This window comes from Chiloscyllium plagiosum, unplaced genomic scaffold, assembly GCF_037043375.1.
Source record: "Chiloscyllium plagiosum isolate Xiang-an unplaced genomic scaffold, Cpla_swu_hap1 HiC_scaffold_1, whole genome shotgun sequence".
NCBI classification, from domain to species: Eukaryota; Metazoa; Chordata; class Chondrichthyes; order Orectolobiformes; family Hemiscylliidae; genus Chiloscyllium; species Chiloscyllium plagiosum.
In genome coordinates, this window is record NW_028270139.1 from 5,198,519 (window position 1) to 5,219,914 (window position 21,396).

At 39.6% G+C, this 21,396-nt stretch overlaps 1 protein-coding gene across 1 annotated transcript in view; it reads left to right on the top strand.

The window, feature by feature from the left end:
• The window catches only part of lrba (LPS-responsive vesicle trafficking, beach and anchor containing), an 897,133-nt gene that overhangs the window by 672,025 nt on the left and 203,712 nt on the right, over window positions 1-21,396 (top strand). Inside the window, exons 44-45 of the mRNA XM_043699616.2 lie at window positions 1,498-1,638; window positions 4,912-5,031. Coding sequence (XP_043555551.2) covers window positions 1,498-1,638; window positions 4,912-5,031 — 261 coding nt within the window. The remainder of the gene's footprint in view (window positions 1-1,497; window positions 1,639-4,911; window positions 5,032-21,396) is intronic.

Genomic DNA, 21,396 nt, shown 5'->3' on the forward strand with positions numbered 1-21,396 from the left:
AAAGGATATAATTGTTAAAGGAGGAGCGCAGTGGTAGTTCATTAGGCTGATTCCAGGGATTGCAGAACTGCACTAAAGGACCAATTGTTTCAATTGAGCCGGTATTCACTAAAGTTTATAAGGATTCGAGGAGACCTGATTGAAACATATAAAATTCTAACAGGCTGCACAGACTAGATGCAGGGAGAATGCTCTCCCTGATTGGGGAGTCACAGGGATCACAGTCTCAGGATGCAAGGTATGCCATTTAGGACTGAGTTAAGAAACCGAATCAAAGGATTGTAAAATGTAGATTTCTCTGCCAGAGTAGGCTATAGAATCCAAGTCACTGACTCTATTCAAGAAGCAGGAAGATAAAGTTTTTAGATTTTGAAGTCATCAATGGGTATGAGAGAAAACAGAAATATGGCACTGAGATAATGGATCAGCCATGATCATATTGAATGGCTGAGTAGTCTCAAATGGCCGACCCCTGCTTCTAGTTTTCTTGTGTTAACTGCATTTAGGTAAACCGGATATATATGTGGTTTAGCAACCAGTCCTTAAAGGGCCACACTTAGTAAGTTATGTTCCTAAAATGTAGTTCCCTAAATGTGCAGCCAGAAGGTAGGTTACCTGTATTTAAATAATATGCCTGCTCTTACCTCCTCTTCCCTCGATTACCTCCTTGGCCACCAAAACTTCCCAATTCAGTTGTTCCTATTTCCCATTGTCCCCTTTTACAATGTACCCAACGGCGACAATGACGCCTTCAGCTTCTTGATGTTTGTGCGTCACCAATGAACCTTCTGCTGCATTCCTTCGTATACCTGTTCATTGGAGATGTGACCCAAAGCCTAATAACAGGGGTGAATCATGCTTCATGATTTGCCAGGCTGCATGAATTTCTAAGCTGGAAGTATGAGAAAGAAGGAAAGTGTTTTTGATTTTGTTTTGTTTATACTACTCTTCGGAGGGTCAGTGTGGACTTGTTGGGCTGAAGAACCTATTTCCACACTGTAGGGAATCTAATTAAATCTAATCCAATTAAATCTCTTGTCCAGTTGTTATGGTGTAATGCTCTGGGTTGATTCTTTGTCTTCTTAATACTCTGGATCTCTTTGTATTCACCACCTTTAGACAGCCTTTCTCATAATTTAGTGTTTTGAACCTAGGGATGAGACTCCCAATCCTTTTCTGTTATTTCCTGGGTTTAAGTTTTATTTGTGCCTCAGGGATCATAAACTACTCGCTTGTTACAGACTCGTTACACTTTTGTTTAACAGGCTGCAGGTTATTTTATATACAAAACATTTCAAATTGTGCATTTTGTTTACAAAACTCCAGTAGCATGATGCTTAAAGCTTGAATCATTTGACCAAAGGTAATCTTTAGTTCAGGCATTTATCAACAGAGGGATAATAGAACCTAAGGCAGCAATTGGACAAATTAACATTTTGATGTAACCTTTGAATTTATTCTTTTCATTTCAAGCCTTTGTTTTACTTTTCCCTTTAGCCTATTGGAGCCCTTAACCCAAAAAGAGCAGCCTTCTTTTCGGAGCGTCATGAAAACTGGGAAGATGATCAGGTTCCTCCTTTTCACTATGGGACTCATTATTCAACCAGTAGCTTCACTCTCGCATGGTTGTTAAGAATTGTAAGTACAATAACTGTAAAATTTAAAGTTGTTTCGTCCAGTCAGTACATTAATGTCTCTCTTCCATTGAAAAAGCACTCGCAGTTGTCCCTAGATTAAGGCTGAATAATGCAGCACAAAGCAGACATAAATCCTGCATGTAAACTGGAATATTTAGCCTAATTTCCGATAATTACTGCTACTTAATTTTTTTTCCAAATCAGAATTTATTTTAAGGTAATTTAAAACTTAATTTCATAGCTTCATTTTAGTATATATTCTGCATAATTAGGTGATAATTTGACAGCACTGCACATAAAGTATTCCCATAAAATGATTTACTGTTAATAAAGCTATTTATGATGTGAAGCTTCATATAGAAAGAAAAATGGGAAAAACAGCATTCTTCAATTGCACCCAGCTGCATTTGCATTAGGCCATATTTTTACACACCAAGTTGCAGTTAAACATTGATGTTTGCAAATCAGCTTGCCTGTTACTGTTGAGTAATGCTGTAAAAGCCTAACCCCTCTGTTACATTCTTAATCAACACACACATTGATTAAATATATCTAGCTAAAAATACTGGAAATATGTGCAGGCCAGGCAGCATCTGTTAAGAGGAAAGGTATTTTGGGTATGTACCTCTTCATTGGTTTTCTGATTTTCATTTTTAATTTTGTTTCATATTTCCAGTGTTAGCAACTTTTTGTATTTATTATATAGTTCATTATTTTTAATAACTGAATGCTATTCCTTTTTTTTCTGAGCACTGATAATCCTCAAACATTTAAAAAGTCAATTATTATAACATGAATAATGATTAAATTTTCAGCACATTTCATACAGTTACAATTCCACCCCCCCCCCCGCCTGCCCGCCCACCCGCAATATGAAGATCCTGGCTATCATTTTACACCTCATCCATGTATCCATTAATGTATTAACCTAAACACCAAATGTCGACTACATTCAGTTAATTATTTTGTAATGCATAACAGCTGAGCCTGCTCCTGACTTCACTGAATGTTCATGCAAGCACAGAGATCAGGAGTAGGAATGCTTGCTGATATTTCTCCTCATCCCTGTTCTGTTGTTCTTATCCCAGAATAAGAGAGAGTCATTGTTGGTAATGTGAATAAGGGAAAAGGCAGAATGAGGTAGAAAAAAAACAAATAAAACAGAAGGAAAGGGTTAGGCAAAAAAAGTACAAAGAGATAGATTAAGAAGGGTGGGGAAATGAAAATTAGTCAAAGGTAGATTGAGAGATGGAGGTCGAATTAAATGGGAAAAGATGGAACAGAAGATGCAGAACATGTTGGAAGAGTAAAAAAGGGCAAATGAGAGTGAAGAATAGAATAAGATTTTAAGTGAGTAGGCAATGAGAATACATTATTATACAGAAAAGAATAACAGATGAGAAAGGAAGGAGCAGCAATTACTGAGCTAAATTATTTTATTCTTCTGCACTTAATGATTTCTTTAGAATTGTATGGCTGTTAACATATAAGCTCTTATTTATATTACACAGCATTTCATATTTAGTATATAAGTAGACAGATATGAATTATTCTAAACTATGCAATTATGCATTTTTTTCTTGTTTTCACCCTCTTTGAAGTCCCATTGTCCATTTGTAATTCAAACTTCCGGTATCTTCTATCATTATGTAACAGTCTAGTTTTTTTTGACAAATACTATCATACTGTTTGAGCAGAATAATTCTACCAGTCTAGGCATGAAATTCAATCCAACCCATCCCTCCTGATAAACTGTATAAATTCCCAAACGCATCATATAGATTTTGCAAACTGTCAGTATGTCTGCTAATCAAAGCAGTAGCATAGTAATAATGTTCTATTTTTTAGACCAATTAAAAATCTAACAGTGCCAGTTCTGACAAAAGGTCAGATTTGTTTCCTTCTTTACAGAAGCTGCCTGCACTGCTGAATAGAATTATAGAGTCATAGAGATGAACAGCACGGAAACAGACCCTTTGTCCAACTCATCCATCCTAACCAGATGTGCTCACCTAAACTAGTCCCACTTGTCAGCACTTGGCCCATATTCCTCCAAATCCTTCCTATTTATATATCCATCCAGATGCCTTTTAAATGTTGTAATTGTGCCAGCCTCCTCTACTTCCTCAGCAGCTCATTCCATATGTGCACCACTCTCTGTGTGAAAAAGTTGCCCCTTAGGTCTCTTTTATTATCTTTCCCCTCTCACCCTAAACCTATGTCCTCAAGTTCTGAACTCCCTCACCCAGAGAAAAGACCTTGTCTATTTACCCTATCCATGTCCTTCAGGATTTTATAAACCTTGATAAGGTCACCCCTCAGCCTCCAATGCTCCAGCCAGTGAAAACAGCCCCAACCTATTCAGCCTCTCCCTGTAGCTCAAATCCTCCAACCCTGGCAAAATTCTTGTAAATCTTTTCTGAACCCTTTCAAGTTTCACAGCGTTCTTCCGATAGGAAGGAGACCAGAATTCCATGCAATATGCAATTTCCAAAAGTCAACATCTGATACAGCTGCAACATGACCTCCCAACTCCTATACTCAATACTCTGATTGATAAAGGAAAGCATACCAAGCACCGCCTTCACTATCCTATCTACCTGCGACTCTACTTTCAAGGAACTATGAACCTGCACTCCAAGGTCTTTTTGTTCAGCAACACTCCCTAGGACATACCATTAAGTGTATAAGTCCTGCTAAGATTTGCTTTCCCAAAATGCAGCACCTCGCACTTATCTGAATTAAACTCCATTTGCCATTGGCTCATCTGATCAAGATCCCATTGTAATCTGAGGTAACCTTCTTTGCTGTCCATTACACCTCCAATTTTGCATATTTTTGTTTTATTGTATTGCCTCTGATAGTTCTTACTAATCAGTCATTCTGAATAACAAATCAGTCACTACTATCTACAATATGCAAAGCAGGAAGGAAGCTTTTTTTAAATAAATATATTTTAAGAAGTATTTGAGCTGATTGTAAGAAGAATCAGTTAATTCAACTGCAAAAAAGTGAATATTGTTTATAGAACAAATCAGACAGATTTTAAAAATTACTCAATTAGATAAATCCAGAAGTTTGTCTTCGGTTCAAAGTGTTGAAGGAGTCATGTAATATAGAAACTCTGACAAGTTATCATAATCTTACTTCCAGTTTTGTCAAAGCTCAATGAATGTCAGATATTGTCTATTCCATAATTGACTACATATGGTTGTTTAGTGTATAAGTGCAGTATATTTTTTTCCCCAATATTCCTAAATATTTTCCTTTGCAGGAGCCATTTACTACCTTCTTTCTAAACCTACAAGGAGGAAAATTTGATCATGCCGATAGAACATTTTCAGCAGTGTCCAGAGCATGGCGCAACTGTCAACGTGATACCTCTGATGTAAAGGTATGTAAAATTGTTTATTGTTGTACTGAACAATCTTGTCAATGATTCTAAAAGTAGATGGATCACTTACTTTGTGTTTCCCAAAAAGTGATGAACTTTTTAACTTGGCAGCTATATTTAAGCCTGAATCTACTTGGTCATATTCTGACAACTATGTGCAGAGAAGTAATTTCCAGTTTTAGTTATGATTCTGTACATTTCTGAGGTTTCACAGTTTCATATCTACTGATTTCTACCTGGGATGCACACTACTTGTAATGGTTGTCCTTCCATATCCTTTTGTCTAGCAAACCTCAAGGTTTGTTTTTTTGTGTCATATACAGTTTTCCATTCACTGTGGTCATAGTAGCCACATTTCTGGTGACAATGTCAATGTTGTGACTATTGCTGAGGTGTCTGATTTACTATCGTGGATGAGCTCAAACTTTTCCAAATTAAACATAAGCCAGCTAGACACTTGTTCAGTTCTTGCTTACAATTCTACACCTTGTCATTTCTCCTCCTGATGTGCTAAGTACAGGAGTGAGCAATCGTCTTGTCTTGCTCGTCACTGGTTAAATTTCAAGGTCCACAGTCAGTCCATGATCAAGAATTCATAATTACATTGTTGTAATATCACGTTCTTCCACTCTCATGCTTTCATCACCAGTAGCTCTCAACCTGTTGAGGTTCTGTTCGCCGAGCTGGAAATTTTTGTTGCAAACGTTTCATCCCCTGTCTAGGTGACATCCTCAGTGCTTGGGAGCCTCCTGTGAAGCGCTTCTGTGGTGTTTCTTCCGGCATTTATAGTGGCCTCTCCCTGCCACTTCCGGTTGTCAGTTTCATTGTATATTGGCCAGTATAGTGTACAAAATCCCATGCAAGGACTGCACAAAACACTATATAGGACAAACAGGAAGACAGCTAACGATCCGCATCCATGAACATCAACTAGCCACGAAACGCCACGACCAGCTATCCTTAGTAGCCACACACGCAGACGACAAGCAACATGAATTCGACTGGGACAACACTACCATTATAGGGCAAGCCAAACAAAGAACAGCCAGGGAATTCCTAGAAGCTTGGCACTCATCCACAAACTCCATCAACAAACGCATCGACCTGGACCCAATATACCGGCCACTACAGCGGACAGCTGAAACTGACAACCGGAAGCGGCAGGGACAGGCCACTATAAATGCCGGAGGAAACACCACAGAAGCGCTTCACATGAGGCTCCCAAGCACTGAGGATGTCACCTAGACAGGGGACGAAATGTTTGCAACAAATTTCCAGCTCGGCGAACAGAACCACAACAATGAGCACCCGAGCTACAAATCTTCACCCAAACCTTGAGCTCTCAACCTTTTGTGTATTTTCTTTATTGAAGAGATTTTAGCTCATGTAGATATCTGCCAGCTGCATCTCATCCTCTGCGCAGTCCTGATTACACATTAATCCTGTCTTCACAACCTACTACTGATTTCCTACTATAAAGTTCTGAAGAAGAGTCATACTGGGCTCAAAATATTAACAATGTTTCTCTCTCCACAGATGCTGCCAGCATTTTCTGTGATTGTTAAGTTTGATATATTGGATTATCTAATAGGTCTCAGGCACCTTTGACTATAAAATCAAAACACAATGACCAACAAAAAGATAGTGGGTTTTTCAGCTGATGTTCTTTTAATATCATTGATGTAGTGACTAAAAATTACTTGTGAATTGTGGTGACAATTGCTATTAACTCGACGAGGACAATGAAATTTAGGTGGCAATTAACTCCACAGAAGTATGGGCACAGTTAATGGCAGTTGAAAATCTTTGTGATGAGTGAAAAGATATGGAGCAGGATTTTTAGGTGGCACCGGTGTCAGGATCAGAGGTGGACAATGTTTTGGATAATGCTGGTGATGAGCATGTTAGATTCCTGGTGTCATTTTCCTGTAGGCTAGCTAGTTTTCAGAATGGGAACATTGGGCCCTGGAAAAATGTCTGACTCAGAGATGAGGTTTATTAAAGTTATCGTTGATAGTTTATTGAGGGCCAGTTTATGATTTGGGTTGGGGTGCCTGTGCTGCACACTGAGTCTAAAGCAGAACATGCACACTGAAACAGCAATGCAGTGGACAGCCACATAAAGAGACAGGTACAGTTGGTGTACAACGGTTATGGTTCAAGCGTTTTGTACTTTTGAGCTCAGGTACTTCTGGAATTCATCACTCTCCTGGCATCAAGTTGTATAAAAGATGGGATTCAAACTTACTAATAATGTAGAGAGTTAAATTGAACCTAAAGGCAATAGCTCATAATGGGAGAACTGTTCTCTGAATATGTGCCAAGTCCTCAGTGAGAGAAGCAGGGCCCTGGACTCTGGAGAGCAGAGCAGGAGGACAGGTTATTATACTCTCACTATAGGATCTCCCTGACAAAAGAATAAAATAGGTAAGGCTTTGCCAGCGTCTTTGACCATTGCCAGATACTCATTTATATATGAAGCCACGAATATCAGTTCTGACAAGTTCTCAAACAGTGCTATGACTTTGAACTTTTCTGAGAAGCTGGTAAGTACCCTGGACCCGTATTTGTCATGTGTGCATGTTTCCTGAAGTCTCTTTGATTCCTGTGGCTACTGGAGTTGATATCTTGGGGCCTGTCATGTGAGTCTGCCAAGACACTCACCTTGATGAAACAAAGAAGGCTATTGAACCCTTTCTGGAAAACTGGCCGTTTTGCCTGAGCACAATTACATTGCTGTCAGTCGCAGCAACCCACAGCCATGCCAGTATTGGCTGGAAGAGTAGCCTCTTGCCATCATCTAGAAAGAGGGACGTCCTCTGTTCCTCAAAGAAAATCTCCAGGTTGAGTCAGAGAAGTGAAGAATATCCTGAGGCTGAGCATTAGACTACTACCTTTCTTGTTTGATCACGAGCGCATCCATTTTCTCATTCAAGTCATTGCCATAGTATGTTTGGATGTGCACCTGTGTAGTCTCACCCCAATTTCCAACCAGCATCCCAGATTGGCTGCTTCCTCAACGCATCCACTTCAGTTGAGGAGGCAACTACTTCCCCTTGGATTGAAGGAGGGAGAGCGAGGGGGTTTGAGACTCCTAAATAGTCCAATTATCAGTTTCCTGACCCCAGAGGGAATATCAAACACATGAGATTCAAATCTGAGTTTGCCCTACATATGATTCTGAACTAAGATTTATTAGAAGAAACAGAAGAATATTTTCTGAACATTTGTGATATGCATTGCAGTCATGGCAATAAATGCCTAAAATATGATTATAAAGAAGAAGTAGATGTATTCCTACCTCTCAGCATTCAGATAGAGAGTTCCAAAAAAGACTCATGTTGGATTTGAAACATTAACTCTATTTCTCCCTCTTGACCTGCAGCAGCACTTTCTGTTTCTAATTCAGATAAATAGTGTTTTTGTGGTGCCTGGACAATAAATTATTTGGAATTATATAGAACTGCTGAATGAATAGAACAGGAAAATATTCTAACTGACTAATTGATTCCAAATCTGTGTTGTGTAAATGTACTTTATCTAGTAATGATGAATTGAAAAATGGAAATACTTAATATCCTTCAGGGCGTTCAAATTGGCAGGATTCTATTGAACTCCTACATTTTTTAGTATTCAGTCAATATCACAATCCAAAAACACAAATCAAAACAGAAGTTTTTAGCATCAACAGCCTCCAGGTTTAACTATTTTTCTGTTTTCTAAGTTTCCATTCAGCTTAAGTTTTAATCACAGAATAAATTTGCAAATAAGCAAAGCACAACACACCAACAAACCAGTTTATTGCCAAATATACAGAATATCTACTTTATTTTAGGCTAATGGACATCAGGACAAATCTTCTGTGATCTTTTTCATTTCAAGAGACTCTCTTGCACAGTGGACTGATTGATTATTTTGATTTGTTCTTCAAATATCTGTTAATTAGCTTAGCCTGGAGGTCAGTGGTAATCAACATTGCAGAGAATCCCATGAATTGGCTGTGGAGAGAGTTCATGCCAGTAGGTATCACACTTTAATGAAGAAAACTGAAGCATATGTGTGGTCACAACCAATTCATGTCTTGGTACTGTGAAAGCCTTGTGGTTCGTGATCAAAACAAAAGTCCAATATGTTGGGATAAAACCTTTATTTGAACCTCTCTCTTATGGTAGTGTCTCTTAACAATATTAATGGTTCTTAATTTTTTTTTCATACGTTCCTTGTTTTTTGATTAAAGCTATCTTAGCTTGGCAATATTTCCCCAAATATCAAGAGTAGAAATTTACAAGAGTCTTACTGTTTCTTGATTTTGTTTTCAAAGCACAAAATAGCTAGTCATTTTTTAAAAAGATCTGAGGCACATGCTATTTTCAAAGATTAAGTATTTCATCTCAAAATATATGGTGTATTAATGTTTTTAGGCATTTAGTGCTGTGACTGCCATGCATATCACAATGAATTTTAAGAAAATATTCTTCTGCTATTTCTACCAAATCTTATTGGGAGGTCTGTAAAGACATTTGCATGAAGATTTGTGGAAAATAAGTGCAAGTTCCATGCAGTCCAACCCAAAACAGTCCTCCAAAAGCAAAATTAATAAATAAGCAAAATTAATAAATAAGCAAATATTAAGGCCTTCCAAAATAGAGTAAGTGGAAAGATATTTAAAGTTTGGGAAAAGATTTGTAGCTCGGGTGCTCGTTGTTGTGGTTCTGTTCGCCGAGCTGGAAATTTTTGTTGCAAACGTTTCGTCCCCTGTCTAGGTGACATCCTCAGTGCTTGGGAGCCTCCTGTGAAGCGCTTCTGTGGTGTTTCCTCCGGCATTTATAGTGGCCTGTCCCTGCTGCTTCCACACGCAGACGACAAGCAACATGAATTCGACTGGGACAACACTACCATTATAGGGCAAGCCAAACAAAGAACAGCCAGGGAATTCCTAGAAGCATGGAACTCATCCACAAACTCCATCAACAAACACATCGACCTGGACCCAATATACCGGCCACTACAGCGGACAGCTGAAACTAACAACCGGAAGCGGCAAGGACAGGCCACTATAAATGCCGGAGGAAACACCACAGAAGAGCTTCACAGGAGGCTCCCAAGCACTGAGGATGTCACCTAGACAGGGGACGAAACGTTTGCAAAAAAAATTTCCAGCTCGGCGAACGGAAAGATATTTACATAAAAGGGAATGTTACTTAAGAAAAATAATCTCAGTGCACTGATTTGGGCATAAAATAATCTTACCTGTTTATTCACATCAGGGTTATTGCTTATTTCAAATTATATATTATAAACATAAATTAAATCTATTATAACCTTCACCAAAAACACGATAAAGAAAGTAATCAATTTTGTTTACACGATACAGTATTAAAATTGGAATGCAAGTGAGCAAAAATAACAACTCGAATTTATCTTTAGTATCAAAATATTTCCGGGTATTTCGGGAAAGTGGGAGCATTGTCAAACAAAAATTGACTTCAAACCTTATGAGCTACTAAGTCAGTTATTCAAAGTTTGGTCAAAGACCATTTGAAGTCTGTATTAAGAGTTCAGAATTAGAGCAATGCAGAAATTTCATCAGCAAGACTGGAGAATGTTGTAAAGATAAAGAGGGTCAGAGCCATAGAAGGACTTGTAACACATACCAACATAATTCGGTGATCATGAATGATGAGTGAATGTTTCTTGATGTCTGTTATCATGATAAACTCAAGTTCACAGAGGTTGCAAGATGGGAGACTGACCAGGAGAGTATCACAATAGTCAAGACTAATGGTCACAAAGGCACAAATAAGTTTTCAGCACCACATGAACAGAGGCAAGAATGGCGTTACAGAGAAGGAAGTATGCAATCTTGGCAATGAAATAGATACAAGATCTGCAGTTTATCTGTGTAAAATAGGTTGTTTGATTTAGTCTCGAAAAGTGAACAAATAGTATCAGTGCCTTGGGATCAGATTTTGTGGTGGAGACTAAGGCAATGGTTTCACTTTTCCTAACTTCTAGCTGATTGAAATTTCTGTTCATTTGTTATTAGATGTCGGATAAGCCACATGACAATTCAAAGGCACATAGGGGTTGAGAGAGATTAGGCAGAACTGTCTTGTTCCAGGTGATGCTACTGAGAATGAACATGTGGATAAGAAATGGAATTGAGAGAAAATAAAATGGAAGACTCGAGTGATGGAACATGAGTGAAAAGAGAACCTACTGAAGATAAGTTTGTGATTCAAATGAATAACAATGAAACCAGATGGAGGTAGTTACATGCAGCTGGATAATGGAGAAGCACTGGAGGTGGATGCTGCAATCAATTATCAAGAGATCAGGAAGGATGAAAAATAATAATTTAATACAGCCCCAGTCACATAGGATGCCATTGGACTATAACCTGGTGTTGTGTGATTTTTAGCTTTGTCCACCCCAGTCCAACACCGGCACCTCCAAATCATGGATGCCATTTGTGACTTTGATAAGGACTATTTCACTACATTGGCAATGGTTTAGACCTATTTGGATGTGTTCACATCCATAGTTTTGGGAAATCTGGCTATGGATTTGCGAAGCAACAAAATGCTGAGGAACTGAATGTCCATGGCAGGTTTGAAGGGAAGGGCACAGTACCTAACTAAAGGAAACTTGTGAATAGTATCACCTGAAGTGGAAACCAGAAAGAGAAGTTGGCTGGTCAGCAGTTTGTTGGAAAGCTGGTAGAGGGAGCAGGAGGCCAACTTCATGGATATATGAAAACTTGAAGAGAGCACAAAGAGAAGGACAGAACAGAAATTAGAGAAAGCAAGTTGATGAGTAAGGTGGGAAACTCTGACATTTGGCTTGGTGGGCTATGAGAACAAAGGAGCAGCAGAGATATGTTTAGAACAGATTTTGTAATAAGATATTGATAAACTACTCACTTCTTTATAGGTGAGGGTGGAAGGGGCAGAGAAGAAGGCTTCAAACAGTGAAGAGAAATCAGGGAATATTTCCACACTCCCACATGATCCTAGTGTCCGTAATAATAATATAAAATTCCATTGTAAAATTCAACTTTATTGTTGAAGTTCTTTAGAACTTTGCTACTTGGCACTGTGGCTCAGTGCTTAGCATCGCTGAGACACGGCGGCATGGTCCCAGGTTCGATTCCAGCCTCTGACACCTGCCTGTATGGAGTTTGCACATTCTCCCTGTGTCTGTGTGGGTTTCCTCCGGGTGCTCAGGTTTCCTCCCACAATCCAAACATGCACAGGTTAGGTGAATTGGCCATCTAAATTGCTCATAGTATTCAGGGATGCCTAGATTTGGTGCATTAGTTAAGGGTAAATATAGTGTAATGGGTCTGAGTGAGTTACTCTTCGGACGGTCGGTGTGGACTTGTTGGGCTGAAGGGCTTGTTTCCACTCTGTAAGGATTCTATAAAATTCTATGAAAATGGTAAAACTCTTCTCATAACAGTAAAATTTCCCTTTACAAAAAGTGCAAAACAGCAAAAATTCCTTTTCTTTATGGTACTTCTTTCTGTCCCACTCCCCTCCCAAAAATAACTAAAGCCACCTGGCCATTTTTTTCATTACAGTTGCCAGCAAAATATTTTTGGATAAATAATATATTGATATTTATTTCAGGGAGAATTATCACCAATGCTTAAAAACATGGTTTACCTTCAGCCATTCTGCAAGTTATTTAGTGCTGCCAATGGGTAACACCAGACACTGTAGAAGTCTGTCTTATAGTACAAGGTACATTGAAGCTTGAGGCTGGCAGCTTTTCCATAGGATGTAGGGAAAGAGGAAAATATATGATTTTTTGGCTCTGCCTTTCATCTTGCTTTATCTTCCATTGCTGAAGAGAGCAACCTTAATGATTTTAATAGATCCTCATAATTTTTTTAGTATTTGATTAATTCTGGTTCAATCATGATATTCTGTCAAATTCTTTGAAATGTACATTACAGAGTAGTTATTTGCAAGAATTTGAAAATGTTATAACCATGACATGCAAAAGTAAAAAGCGTGTTCATTGTATAGCAATGCTTCACTTAGTTATTTGAACACCTTTCTTTTAAATTGAATACATCCAAGACAGTGAATACTTTGTTAGACATGATGTCCGTTTCTTCATTTAAACTTTGACTTGTTTTAGGACGAGCAAAGACAAGGGAGGTCAGAGGTAGGTGCAGTAATATTAATCTATAGAGTCTTAAACCACCTTCATGCTGACTGACTTTGCTTTCGTGTACTCAAGAGTTATTGCTAGTCTCTGACCTGATGATTAATCTTCCATGCTCTGGTCTTGATTTCTTTCCTTCAGATGTTCTTAACTGAACAAGAAATTCACATCTGATAGGTTTTGGTCCAATAGATTACATCTGGTGGTTGGATATTGCAGCTTGAGTGCCAGTGAAATGATCTTGTTAGTGTTAAGAGTTACAGGTTTTCTTTCCACTACTTATCTTGAACATGCCACGCTGTCAAGCAAAGCTGCCATTTAAAATAGTTTCTTTTCATTTCTTCCAAAATGTTTTTTTGCTGCATCTTTCGAGCCTGCCACATCCCATTTCTTACCGTGGATGACTTACCTGTAGTTGGCGATCTTTCTTGGCCTGTGATATCTTTTGGCCTCAAATGGGACTTTATTTTCACCATTGCAGCAATGAAGTTGTCTCCAAGAAACTTGGGCCTAAAGGTTTATTGACAGTTTGCCTGTTTTACTGGAATAACATGAATATTGAAGTAGCCAGTATTGTGGACAATGTGTAATTGCCTATTCTATGGTGAAAGTGAGAGTTCTGGTACATTAGCGAAAGCTTCAATGTAAGCACCCACTCTGAAATCATTTGTTCGGCTCTTTGCATAAATAAACAGGAAGCCCTTCCCAAAATCTGGCTGCCTGAAGCGAAGGCTGTGCCCTATTTATATGTAGCTGGAGTCGACTTTTTAAAGATACTGCTGGAGGTCACCACCAAATACGTTTATGCATTAATACTTTCATTGCACATGTTAATTATAAAGCATGTTCCTTCCAACATCACCACGAGGTCTAACTGGTTTTCACTGCGTGCATCAATGTGCTGACAAGGTGTAAGCCTTAAATTTAGCTGAGCATTGTGCCCCGATATCAGGTCTATAAGATTGCAGATAGTGGTTCATAAGAATGTGCTGATGGAAAATATTCTCTGGTCAGGTAGTCCTGTTACAAGACTTGGACAGTGCTCCAATTTTAATTATCAAGGTATGAGAGCAAAAAGAACCAAATGACACAAAGTTCTTTTATCTAGTCATTTTAGACTTTTGGTCCTCAGAAATCTGTCTCCAATTTATTATCATGTACTTATTACATGGCGTTGTTTTCCCTATATGCATTAGGATATTTAAAATGTATTCAGCCACAGAGCCGCTGCTGTTGTAACTATTTGATAGTTTGGTCACAGAAGATCATTTTTCCTTATATTGGATAACTTAGTAGATGATTGTTTTGCATCTTGATGCAGGTCTTAATTGAGGAGAACTCTTGCTATAGGAATTTACCAGAGATATTTAGACAACCGTGGCCTCAAAAAAACAGAGTTTTATGAAAGAGAAGGATGCTTTTCAACGCATCAACAACTCTTCAGAACTACTCAAATGTCACAATTAGTGGAGTGGGATTGAAGTGGTTGAACAGGATTGGTATTGGTAATTAGGGAATAGACTGTAGGCAGACACAAGTGACCAAGTGCTGAGGCTTGTTAGCAGGCCTGCCTTGGTTGCCTCGGTCTTTAACCCAGTTACATTAAAGGCAATTAGCAGCCCACCCCACTAACAACCCCTTGCCAATTCACCCCATATTCATTGTGGACAGAAACAATGAACCAAGCAGAAAAATAGCATGTGTAGACTGCTCAGAAGGAAAGCATACATTCACATATCATCTTTTCAAATTAGTAAATGCTGTTCTTACAATGCTGTAGAAGTGACAATCACTAAACTTTCAATAAATTAGCTTCTAATATTTCATAGCACTTATTCTAATGTAAATGATCACTGGCATTGGCAAAAGAGTTTGAAGGAAGATCTTGAAGATGTCAAGCAAAGTCAGTGGTTCTCTCCAGTTGTCAAAACAGAACCTCATATTGTGATTATTCCATGAACCAGGACTCTTGATTATACATAGAACAATACAGCACAGAACAGGCCCTTTGGCCCACAATGTTGTGCCGAACATTTGTCCTAGCTTAAGCACCCATCCATGTACCTATCCAATTGCCGCTTAAAGGTCACCAATGATTCTGACTCTGCCACTCCCACAGGCAGCACATTCCATGCCCCCACCACTCTCTGGGTAAAGAACCTACCCCTGACATCCCCCCTATACCTTCCACCCTTCACCTTAAATTTACGTCCCCTTGTAACACTCTGTTGTACTCGGGGAAAAAAGTCTCTGACTGTCTACTCTATCTGTTCCCCTGATCATCTTATAAACCTCTATCAAGTCACCCCTCATTCTTCGTCGTTCCAATGAGAAAAGGCCTAGCACTCTCAACCTATCCTCGTACGACCTATTCTCCATTCCAAGCAACATCCTGGTAAATCTCCTCTGCACCCTCTCCAAAGCTTCCACATCTTTCCTAAAGTGAGGCGACCAGAACTGCACACAGTACTCCAAATGTGGCCTTATCAAGGTCCTGTACCGCTGCAACAGCACCTCACGACTCTTGAATTCAATCCCTCTGCTAATGAACACTAATACACCATAGGCTTTCTTACAAGCTCTATCCACCTGAGTGGCAACTTTCAAAGAGCTATGAACATAGACCCCAAGATCCCTCTGCTCCTCCACCTTACTAAGAACCCTACCATTAACCCTGTATTCCGCATTCTTATTTGTCCTTCCAAAATGGACAACCTCACACTTGACAGGGTTGAACTCCATCTGCCACTCCTCAGCCCAGCTCTGCATCATATCTAAGTCCCTTTGCAGCCGACAACAGCCCTCCTCACTATCCACAGCTCCACCAATCTTCGTATTGTCTGCAAATTTACTGACCCACCCTTCGACTCCCTCTTCCAAGTCATTAATAAAAATTACAAACAGCAGAGGACCCAGAACTGATCCCTGCGGAACTCCACTTGTAACTGGGCTCCAGGCTGAATATTTACCATCTACCACTACGCTCTGACTTCGACCGGTTAGCCAGTTCTCTATCCAAATTTCCCACTATCCCATAACTATGCCATTCAGTATATAAAAAGAGCCCTTAAACCTCACCTCTTACAATGTTCCTTCAAGCATCATATTTTTGGATGTAGGTTTGCTTGCTGAGCTGGAAGGTTCATTTTCAGATGTTTCGTCACCATACTAGGTAACTGTGCTGATGATTCCTGCTTTCTACTTATATGTTTGGGGTTTCTTTGGGTTAGTGATGTCATTTCCTGTGGTGATGTCATTTCCTGCTCTTTTTCTCAGGGGGTGGTAAGTGGGGTCCAAGTCAATGTGTTTGTTGAGAGATTTCTGGTTGGAATGCCATGCTTCTAGGAATTCTCGTGCGTGTCTCTGTTTGGCTTGTCCCAGGATGGATGAGTTGTCCCAATTGAAGTGGTGTTCTTCCTTATCTGTATGTGAGGATACTAGTGAGAGAAGATCATGTCGTTTTGTGGCTAGTTGATGTTCAAGTATCCTGGTGGCTAGTTTTCTGCCTGTTTGTCCAATGTAGTGTTTGTTACGTTCTTGCAAGGTATTTTGTAAATGACATTAGTTTTGCTACTTGTCTGTATAGGGTCTGTCAAGTTCATTAGCTGCAGTTTTAGTGTGTTGGTGGTTTTGTGGGCTACTATGATGCCAAGGGGTCTGAGTAGTCTGGCAGTCATTTTTGAGATGTCTTTGATGTAGGGGAGAGTGGCTAGGGTTTCTGGACGTGTATTGTCTGCTTGTTTGGGTTTGTTGCTGGGAAATTGGCAGACTGTGTTCATTGGGTACCCATTCTTTTTGAATACCTTTTGAATGTATTCAAAAAGAATGGGTACCCAATGAACACAGTCAGACAATTTCTCAGCAACAAACCCAAACAAGCAGACAAAATGCATCCAGAAACACTAGCCACTCTCCCCTACATCAAAAACATCTCAGAGATGACTGCCAGACTACTCGGACCCCCTGGCATCATGGTAGCCCACAAACCCACCAACACACTAAAACAGCAGCTAATGAACTTGAAAGGCACTACATTGTACAAACACACAGAAAACTAGCCACCAGGATACATGAAAATCATCTAGCCATAAAATGACATGACCCTCTCTCACTAGTATTCTTACGTATAGATAAGGAAGACACCACTTCGACTGGGACAACACATCCATCCTAGGACAAGCCAAACAGAGACATGCACAAGAATTCCTAGAAGCAAGGCATTCCAACTGGAACTCTATCAACAAACACATTGACTTGGAACCCATTTACCACTCCCTGAGAAAAAGAACCGGAACTGACATCACCAGCCCAAAGAAACCCAAATATATAAATAAAAAGCAGGAATCATCAGCAGCGCTTCATCTGGAGGCTCACTGGAGATGTTACCTAGCATGGTAGGTAGCATAGCGAGCAAACCTACATCCACAACCTCAACCTGAGCTACAAATCTTCTCAAAACTCGCTAACAACATATTTTACTTCCAAGAACAATTTGTGAATTAATGTTTTTCAGGGAAGTTCCACATATGTCATTTTAATGTATGATACATTGATGTTGTTTACAATGTATACTGGATGAATGGGTGTGATTAAAACGGGGAATGTCATGGAGGATGTGAAAGGATTATTGGGTTGAGGAGTTGGTGGTGAGGGGTGTATAGTAGAGAACATAAGACAGGTTTTTGAAATGAGTGGGTGACACGAATTGGAGTGGAGGAGGCATGGGGCTATGAAGGGACATTGTGATGGAGTGCAGGTAATGGCACAATGTACCTTCCAAAAGGTTTCTGAGTACAGTCTATAATTCATGACTTCTCTAAAGGACCATGATTCACGGGGAAGCGCAACTGATTCTACTAAAATTGCTTGAGCCGAAGAGATGCCTACCTTGTAATAGAGCCAGCCAGGTTAGGAGAACACAGTACAAGCGTGCTTGATAATGCTGACCCATTGCCATCCATCCACCTTTCATCACCTCGCCTTTCCTGACTGTCAGTTCTGAGCAACAATGCTCCCATCCATATATCAGGTGGGTAGTTGGAGCAGGCAAGCTACTGGAGAAGTTATACTCTAACCCAAGTCTACCCTTAACCAGTGGACTCCATCAGCAGTACACCTTCCCTCATGCTGCCCTTTGTAGAAAAATGCCTTAAACTACGGAATAACAGCTGAGGACCTTTTGCAGGCACAAGTATTCACCAGAAACCACTTTCTCACCATTGACCCTACTACTTGTTTCACTCAGTTTTGGTCTCCCTCAGTGACAAGTTTTAAATCATTTTAACCATTTCTAGACTGACCATTGCCTCTGTGCAGCCATTCAGTAGCAGTAAGGTACTCAGGATCTTTGAGACTGTAGCTACGGGGCAGTCCAACCGATGACTCACATTGTTGAGGACAGATCATTGGACAGAACTTGAAGGTGAGTTTAAAGTATTCCCTCTAGCCACTGGCAAGAATATTGCTCAGCAGTACTGACTATGTAAAAACAAAGTAAATAAATAAGTCACAAGCTCTCCAACTGGAAGAAATTAGTTTTACTCTATTCAATCTATCAAAATAGTTCATAATTTGCTGAACTCTACTCAAGTCCTTCAGTGTTTAATATAAATGTATTAGTATTAATTTCCTCACATATTCTATGGCCATTTATAAAATCCAGAATAATGACTTCTATATCTTTACTAATTGTCCTTGAACTTCAAGCGAATTTTGTGTCTGGACCCCTCCATTTCTCTGTTCTTCGGTGCTTTTTAATTTAGCTTATATGAAGTCCCATTTTTAAAGTTTTGGCCTAAGTAGTGCTGCCACACTTATCCTGATCAAATTGCATGTGGTACCCCTTCACCTCTTCTGCTAACCTGCCTGTTTTCCTGAAGCTTTTTACAGTTCACTTCACAGTTTCCTAAGCTTATCAGTTATCTGTCAAGAAAGGTATTGTTTCTGTACTCTCTTTGCAAGTTTGAATTGTCTGTATATAAAAAGAAAGAAAAGGATCTTATTCTGATTCTTGGGTATCCATCTTTCAACACTTCTGTAAAGTTAGTCATCATATTCATACCGGACAATAGATCTGCACTTTCATGGAAATGAGATCAGCAGTGGTGGCTTAACCTGAGCGTCACCACGCCTCAGGCAAGGGAAGAAGTTGAGAAGGACAGTATTTCACGGTAACCTCAGCTAGTACAAGAATTGAACTTACGCTGTTAACATTATTCTGAATCGCAAGCCAGACTTCCAGCCGACTGAGCTGGCTATTCCCCTCCTAAAGTCGTCATAATCCTACCAGATAATAAGGTTGCTCTCTTATTAGAACAAGATGACTGGTAATGACTTAACCTGAGGGTCACCACTCCTCTGGCAAGAGGAAAGGCTGAGAAGGAGAGTCAGACTGAGAACAGCCTGCCCTGCCTTTTCTATGTATGGCTGGATTTCAAACTGCAAAGTAATGGTACCAAATAAAGTACCATGATAACTCTATTGTGTCCACTGCACTAGGCCGAGCCATGGCAGATTCACATTCTCTTACAATGAAGACATTAGGGGAGGTTAGTTTACCCTCTGTTTGATAAACAATATCAGAAAAGGGTTTCTCATTTTCTTGGAGTTATCCTTGATACTAGCAATTTTTACAGTTTGACACTCTTGGACTAGCAAATAGAATCCGTCAGCCATCTTGCACTACACTGTCCATTTTTCAAAAAAATGAAACCAGCTGATAAACCTAAAGATTAGTATTTCACGTAGCAAATCTTCATAACACCTACATCTAAACTTCTAGGAAGGACCTGTGAGAACACCAAAACCACTTTCTGTTCATAGACCCTACTGCCTGTCCTGGGAGAAAGTGAGGACTGCAGACGCTGGATAGTCAGATTTGAAAAGTGTGGTGCTGGAAAAGCACAGCAGGTCAGGCAGCATCCGAGGAGCAGGAGAATCGACATTGCGGGCATAAGCTCTTTATCAGGAACATTGACTCTCATCCTCAGATGCTGCCTGGCCTGCTGCGCTTTTCCAGCACCACACCTCTCGATGCTACTGCTTGTCCTCTCAACTTTGTTCACCCTTAGTGGCAGTTTTACACCATTTTCACCACTTCTAGAAATCAAAGTATACTCCATCTACCAAATTCTGATTTTATTTTAAAAAAGTTGTTTTTACTGTGTGTGGGCCTCACTGGCTAAGCCAGTGTTTATTGTCCAGCCCTAATTACGCTTATGAAAAGTGGTGGTGAGCCTCCCTGCAGTCTATGGGGTTAGGAACACCCAACGTGTTATTGTGGAATTGCTGGATTTTGACCCAGCAGCAGTGAAAAAAAGTGGATGTAGAATTCCAAGTCATAATATTGTGTGGCTTGGAGGGTAACTTGCAGCTGGTAGTGTTCCCATGTATTTGCTGCCCATGTTTTCTAGGTAGTAGAGGTCATGAGTCTAGAATATGCAGCCACAGGTGTCTTGATGAATTTCTTCAGTGTAAATAGTACACACTGCTACTATAGTGCATCTATGATGGAAGGTATTGTTGTTCATGGGTATGGTGCCATTCCAGGAGCTGCTTTGTCCTCGATGGTGATGACCACCTTGAGTGTTTTTACAGCTGCACCCATGTAGGTCAGTGGAGAGTGTTTCACTGGAGAGTGTTCCACACCTGACTTGGGCTTAGTAGAATGAGGACTGGTTTTATGGAGTTGAGAGATGTGTACTTTATATATAATTTCTTGATTCTAACCTTATGTAGCCACTGAGTTCATGTGGCTGGTCATCCAATCACTTCTTTCTCAAAAATGTTCTTCACTTTGTTGAGTGTGACGACTTGAATAGATCAGTCTTGGCTGTTCTTGCTTCAATAAGCAATCTGAATCCGCATTACCTTGAATTAATGTGTTCATTTTCCCTTTGAATATATAGATATCTTATATTTGTCAACCACAAATATCTGACTATGAGACTATGTAACCTAACACCATTGTCTCTGTTCATTATTATCTTTTATAGAGTGCAGAGTTGGAGTGGTAATTTGATTCCTTCCAAAATTAATTCTTTAAGCAGGATCGGAATTTCATCTAGTCCAAGAAATGATGCATGCCTATTTCCCCAATGTGCACAAAGTCCATGCTGATGAGATAAGAGTCTCTGTAAAAGCAAAAAGCAAGGCTGAATAATCCCAAGCAATTAGCAATTAGCAATGTAT